The sequence below is a fragment of the Camponotus floridanus genome, unplaced genomic scaffold, assembly GCF_003227725.1.
Source record: "Camponotus floridanus strain SB8 unplaced genomic scaffold, Cflo_v7.5 scaffold34, whole genome shotgun sequence".
Lineage (NCBI taxonomy): Eukaryota > Metazoa > Arthropoda > Insecta > Hymenoptera > Formicidae > Camponotus > Camponotus floridanus.
The window spans coordinates 773545-781151 of record NW_020229481.1 but is presented as its reverse complement, the minus strand read 5'-3'; the positions used below and the strand labels follow the sequence as shown (position 1 = coordinate 781151).

General features: G+C 26.6%; 1 protein-coding gene across 1 annotated transcript; it reads left to right on the top strand.

Annotated features, from left to right (window-relative positions):
• The first annotated feature begins 2627 nt into the window (after positions 1-2627).
• On the top strand, positions 2628-4927 carry LOC112638631. Its single transcript, XM_025410709.1, has 4 exons — positions 2628-2684; positions 3698-3882; positions 4022-4187; positions 4496-4927. Exons 2-4 carry the CDS (start codon positions 3810-3812, stop codon positions 4746-4748), a joined length of 492 nt encoding a protein of 163 aa, XP_025266494.1. The 5' UTR covers positions 2628-2684; positions 3698-3809; the 3' UTR covers positions 4749-4927.
• Positions 4928-7607: the final 2680 nt, after the last annotated feature.

Below are 7607 nucleotides of genomic sequence, written 5' to 3'. Positions count from 1 at the left end.
CTTTATAGAATTAATTTATATCATATATCATATTTATATCATATGACGAAATAAAATTGTCTGTAATATACAAACGTATTTTATATCATATGTATAATTGGTAACGACAAGAACAGAACATGATACAATATTTTAAATTAATCTAATTAGAAAGAAAATTTTTTCTCGTGTGTTATTGCGTGACAGTGTAAGTAGCTACTTGCAATTATAAGTTTAGTAATAATATTAAAATAAGCGGGTTAGGGCTAGGTCCCTGACGTCATTTAGATTAATAAGTTCTTCTGTGACAATTAACTAAGTTGTTTCATTAGCATGTTTGTTGTCGATGATGATTGTGTCTTATTCACGCGAATGTGTCTGTTATTTTATAATAAGTTGTTTTACAAATTTTGTTTTTAGAAGGAGAATGATGTCGTGACTTAACCATCGCAAACGAATAATATCATGCGTATTTAAAAAAAATCGCTGTGGTCGTAACATAGCAGATTAAAAAATTGCAGATAATAAAAAAATTAAATTGTATTCTCAAATTGTTAATGATGTGCGGTGAAAGTTTTGCATATGGGCTTTTCATAGTTTCACTTTTCACTTCATCTTCAACGACTCCGCGAATCTTTACAAGTGCTAACAAAGAGGACAACATATGGAAGGAGACATATAATCATACAAACTTTAATAAAAACAAAACGAATAATGATAATAATAAAAATTACACCGTTCCATACGAAAAATGCAGTAATATTACTTGCATACAGCTCTGTTGTCCACTCGGTGATCGCTTGGATGGCAAGAATTGCATTGCTAATAAAAATAAATATGTTTTCCCAAACATATATAGCTATTCAAACAACTCGATACAGAGCGAAAATAAAAAAGTGGATGAGCTTTTTCCACTAATCGTTCAAAATCCGTGCCAGAAAATTAAACGTTTTCTTCTTTATCCGGACTATTATTTCAAATACTTGAAGTATAAGTTTTTCGCAAACAGCTCTCTGTATCTTCCTTATTTCGACATATTTGTCGAATCAACATCTTATTGTTTGGCCGTCGTGGATCATAATCAATTTGATGCAATTATCTGCTTGGAGGCTGTGAACAAAATCAATAAAAATATGGATAACATAAAAAACGAGATCATAAATGAAATCTCAAACGAATTGAGATTTTTATTTTTGAGTTGCTATATAATGTCTATGTTGTGTTCGTTGACAACATTTGTGGTGTATTCTATACTGCCAGAACTTCGTAACATACATAGTTTCATGCTGTGCAAATACTGCAGTTTGTTATTTTTCGGATGCATAATTGAGATTATATATTTCCAACTTTTGAAATCATTCTATCCAATGAACAAAGAAGATATTTCATATTTCATCTGTGTCATAATTGGTACAGTACAGTCAAATCATATAATAATGCAGTCAATGCAATGTATACATTAATATTTTATTAATTTCTTTTTTTATTAATTTTTCTAACATAAAAATATTTGGGCGAAGTAATTTAAATTTTATTGTACGTTAAATTAAAATAAAATATTATTTTAATTTAAACTAATCAATTAATCAAAGGATCATTGGAAATAATGTAATCGATTAAAACTAGCCAGAATTTTTACTAAATTTTTCGACGTTTCGACCATATTGTTGTGGTCCTTTTCAAATATATACTGGAAAATGATTTTAACAATTAGATTTTTCAATGGTTTGAATAAACAGTACACACACGAATTAAATGTGAACAATTTGTACATACAGCTCAAAAGATAGATATAAATCATAGTATTGTAAACTGCACAAGTCACGTTTGCACGATCATTACATCTTACAAAATTTAAAATCGAGAGATAAAACGATGTATCAGTGTGAGACTTCATCAACGAACTGAATATGTTAAATGAAAAATAATAGCAAACTACACGACCTTTATTATTTTGTCGTAGATGTTTAAACTATCCGTGTTTTTCTGTAGGTTGATTAAATTATTGAATTTCTTAATATAAAACATCTCAGCAATTTCCCTCTTTCGTACATATTTTTCATTGTGTAAAATATTAGGTTTCGACCAGTCAAATTCATGTCCAGATTCCAATCTATGTTTACTTATGACGGAATAATTCGTTTCATGTAATTTTATATTACTAAAATGTTCTTTCACTCGAGTGCGAAAATGTCTTTTTGTTTACCCAATATTATTTTAATTTTTTTCACTTCACATTAATAAAAAAAATACATTGGTACTTAATTTTTATTAACTTTTTTACGATAAAACTTGAATGTACGATATACTAAAATTTAATAAACAAGAATTAATAGTGAAAAGAATTAAAATAATATTTTATTTTATTTTAACGTAAAATACAATTTAAATTACTTTGCCTAATATTTTTTGATAATATTATTAAAATCTAAAGTTATATATTTCTGAAATCCGAACATTATTTAATTGAATATTAGCGTGTATTAATTAATTATATTGTTTTCTGTGATAATTTCTTACTATTAAAGTTGAAGAAAAACTTTATATAATATAATATAGTTTCTAATGATATACAAAATACTTGTCAATTAGTGACATTTTAAAATTGTTTATTTTATTGTTGCAGCTTTACTCAGGTATTTCTGTTTTTTGACGAGTTCTTTCTGGTTAAGTGTAATGAGTTTCGACATTTGATGGACATTTAGGTAAATTGTTTAATATATATTATATATATATATATATATATATATATATATATATTAAATATATATATATATAATATATATATATATAAATATATATAATATATATATAATAATAAAATAAATATATATAATAAATATATAATAATATATATCTATAATATAAATTTATTTTTATAAGATTGTGACATTTTTTATATGACGCGAGCATGATATGATAAAATATTTATGTGTGATATGCATAAATGATACATTCAGCTTATGTCTATAACAATCCATAAAGATAAAAAAGAATATTGATTTGCAAGAATATATGATCCGAAAGAATATACCGTGTCTTGTTAATTCATAGTATAAAAATAATTATTTGACTTAAGAAACGATCATTTTAATACAGATATGACACAGGTTGCATTTCAGAAACATGTACATTTTTTTCTGTTGGAAATTTCTAATCTGCTTTTTCTAAAACAAAAAATTGATGTGTATTTCATAAGCATGCATTCAATTGTTAAAGGAAAAATGATATTAATGCTATTAATGATTATTAAAATAAAATATTTTAAATTATTAATAAAGTTATATTAAATTATAAACAAATTCATAATATAATTTCAAAATTTATAATATAATGTTACTAACCTTTTCGTGAGTTTATATTCTTTTTAATTTTATATATCTTAAGCCAATATTGTTTAAAATTTTTTTTCTTTTTTTTACATAATAATACAAAATAGTAATACAAAATAAACTTTTTAACGGAAATTAATTTCTAAATTTTTTATTAAACATTTTGCTCTAAATCAAAATTAATTTAATGGTAGAAAAATATCGATATATTTGAATATATGGTAATATTTGTTATTTTGAGACATTATAGCATAAATCAGTTTTTTATAGTTTATATAAAGCAGACATTCAAGTTATTTGAAGGAAGGCATATTTATTTTAATATTTGCATCGCAATTTGTTTTATTTGTTACTAATTAATTGTAAAGTAAACTCTGCATTTGTAGAGATTGTCGCTTGTTACAAAGACACAAGAGAGTGAAACAAGAGAGAAAAAAATTAATATATTCTATCTTTGCTTGGGGAGGTCCCTTCATTTTTACTATCATTTGTATTATCATGGATTTCGTACCCAACGTGCCGGAAAACTTAATCCGACCGGAAATATGTGTCAATGATTCTTGGTTTGATGGTGAGTGTATGTCACTATTAACATAACTCTATTACAAAACTAATTAATAAACCATTTGAGAATTCATTTTAAAAATAAAAGTATGTTCTTCTGTTTTATTGGCAATACTTGATGTAAAGAAGTTTATTATTTATTTTAGAGAATACGGGGTTTCAATTGTATTTTTATGGGCCGCGTAGTATCTGTATTATTAGTAGCATTTGCTTAACTATTTACACAGCATTGAAAATTATGCGTTATGAAAAGGACACAACCCGTCATCTGAGAGATTCAGAAAGCAGATTTTATAATGACAACAAGCGATGGTTTGTACACAAACATTTTTATATCAATGTATAATCAGTCTTGTTTAACAATAAGACATGTCCCGCTGTATTCACTTGTCAACGGTATTGTTTTTAATAAAATCAATTGCTTTTTTGATGATTTTCGGTACAAGAGAAGGAAAGAGATAATCATTTTGAGACTTCTTACGACAATATATTTTCATAAATACGAGCTCTCTTGTACAAACACATCGTTGTTTCCAATTTTAATTTAAGTTAGTAGTATCTAGTTATTATATAGTTATTTAAATATATTTAATAATGTGAAATTATTATAATATTTGCAGGTTCAGTCTGTATCTAAGACTGTTTATCATGCTGTTCATCATAATAGCCATAAATTGGATTATAACATCAGTGTACGAATTTTGGCTGTCTGATTATATTACAATGTTGTACGTTCTTCGTAGTATTATTGTATTGAACACCATGGAAGTTATCGGTACGTTCATCATATTCGTGTGTAAAAAGACAATCATACGATTGCTATTAAAGCGTTTCTGTCAGAATTGCAAGTTTTTTTCCAAAACTTCGACATAAACCGGTTACAAATTTGAATAACTGTACCATGTCAAGAACAATTTTTTAATGGAGAAACATTAATTATGGGAAAGCAAACCGTCAAACAAAAAGTTTGTCCGATGAGAATGTATAATCTTATATATATTTATCCTTGTTGAAATTAGGATCTAATTTGATATATGGTATGATGCATAAGTGTCCCAGGTAGCAAGTACACATCATTTTGACGTATCAAATGGGTCATTCACTGATTATTCTTGAAACGTCACGAATTGATGTTTTTATGACGTAAAAGTGAAAGGTCTAATGTCAGATTCTTGGCGTCATAGCATGTACCGCATTTTGACGTCATAAAATGTATCATATTTTGACGTCTTTTCCTTAGCATAATAATATATTTAATAGTATTGTCGAATAAAGTACTCTCTAAAAGTGAATCAGTGTATTATCACTGAAAAACAGTAAATAGTTACTGATTACAGCAGTTATAAGTACAGCACTGTAAATCAGTGATATTTTATTGAAAGAATCAGTTAATAATTTTGACTATTTCAGTAATATCGCAGTAATATTTCTTTCGTTATTGCGCAGTAATATTAAACTACAATTCATCTGTCTATTTCATAAATATAATATAAATATAATAATATATAATATATAATATAAAAATAAATAAATATATATAAATATAAATAAATATATATAAAATTAAAAATTTTATTCATATTTACTAAATATTTATTATATATTAATATATTATTATATATTATATATTAATTATATATTAATAATTTTATTTTATTTATATTACATGTATGTTGAACTTGTTATTTCAAATAAATAACGATCAAATAATTTTCATTAGCTAGCTAGACATTTATTTGTCCAACTTATAAAATCGATTTAATATCTGAAGCCTCTTTATTGAGATTATATGAGAAATTAAATCGAAGTAATATTTCTAATTTTATCTGTCATTCTTTTTCAAACTTTATATAATTCTCATGACTGAAACTAAATACGAGAGAGATAGCGATCATAGCGGTAAACGAACGAACTAGCGATTACTGGTTTTACAGTGAAATTTACTGGTTTTACAGTGAATTTTACTATAACAGTTGTTAAAGTTTGATCGCGAAAGTCATGTTATATAAAAAATTTTTAAAGATTTTTTTTATGGGATCGATGTACTAACTAATGACATTAATAATAAAATAATCATTACTTCATGACTGAAAAATGACGTTAAAATAATGTTATATCAAGACATCAATATAAAGTCATATAACAAATCAGTCATTTTGACAATATATGACCAAAAATGACCAGTTTGGAACGTCAAAATGACGTGTGCTTGCTACCTGCGATGTACATTTATGTATCTCTCATGTAGCTCTAATTTCAGATGTTAGATATGTATCTCATCTTTTAATTTTAATTTGTACATATTTAAATGCGATGTAAATTGTTTTGCAGCTTGAGCAATTTAAAATTATTTTGTGTAAAAAAACAGATGGAATAAATCAGGGTCAATGCTTTCGTACTCATTCTGTGGTTTCGTATGCACTTTTTTGATTGTAATTTATGCATGTCATACATACGAACTTTTTTTATTTTTATAAATTGTTACGCAGCGAATTCTTCGTGATAACGCCTCGGGTTACATTCTGACTCGCGACGACGCCTGGGAACGTATTCGGATAACGAAAATATTTTCGCCTTTGTCTCATAATCCTTTGATTGTCGCGCTACGATTGATTTCGCCATTGATCTCTGATCATTCAAGAGCCGTAGGGCTGTTGAGTCGCCCTTTCACTGATCGATGGTTTAAGCAATGGAAGATAACGAAGGCCACGGAGGAAATCATCAACGGTTTAAGGTTTAATGTAGTCGCTTTGCCGACTTTAATTACGACCTTAGTCGCGATCGTGCACGATCTATCGAATACGCTGTTACAACAGATTTTATGCATTATTATACAAATTTTATGCTTCACCTTTTTAAAAAAAAATTTCGAAAATATCCTAATCGATTTATAGAAAAAATTAATATTTTTAGTAAACTTAATGTATAAAGAAGAACGAGAGCAAAAGGGTGGGGGGGGGGGTGAGGGGGAGAGAGAGAGAGAGAGAGAGAGAGAGAGAGAGAGAGAGAGAGAGAGAGAGAGAGAGAGAGAGGAGAGAGAGAGAGAGAGAGAGAGAGAGAGAGAGAGAGAGAGAGAGAGCCAACAATATTGATCTCATATAGGTTTTATATATTTTATTTTTATCACTCTTTTAGATTTTTTTATTTTATTAAAGATTTTTTTCATGTATTTGGCGTACTTTTTTATCTCTATAAGATTGTTTATGCGGATATTATCGTTTTTTGTAAAAATTTACATTATTTCTACAGAAAATGTATGTTAGATTTTTTAAAGATATTTTTATATATATATATATATATATATATATATATATATATATATATGACGCCTTTTTTTAACTTTGTAAAGTTGTTTCTGGCGATAAATCATCCCGTTAGAAAATTATTAGGGCTAGTACATGAAACTATTGGCCCTGATAAGAATAATGTAAGGATACCATAAAAAAGGATATTCTATCATCATCAATATGGGGCCTTATTAAATATTACTAAGGACATATAATTAAAAAAACTATAATAGTTATCCGATGTTTAATTTACAGTTTAATTTGAAGTTCTATTAAATACATTAGATCCTTTTAAGAATTATTTAAGTATACTGCACTTTTTTAAAATAAGATCATTATCTGTTATCAATACTGTTTTATATATATGAGAGCTTTAAGAGAAATTCGCTTTTAATAATGCTTTAGTTTAATATTGCAGATAAGTAGCAGATAAGTGCAGTGAAAA

Coding starts and splice junctions, on each gene's coding strand:
- LOC112638631 (XM_025410709.1), top strand. CDS start 3,810: ATGGATTTCGTACCCAACGTGCCGGAAAACTTAATCCGACCGGAAATA. Junction 3,883..4,021: donor CAATGATTCTTGGTTTGATG/GTGAGTGTATGT, acceptor TATTTATTTTAG/AGAATACGGGGTTTCAATTG. Junction 4,188..4,495: donor TATAATGACAACAAGCGATG/GTTTGTACACAA, acceptor TAATATTTGCAG/GTTCAGTCTGTATCTAAGAC.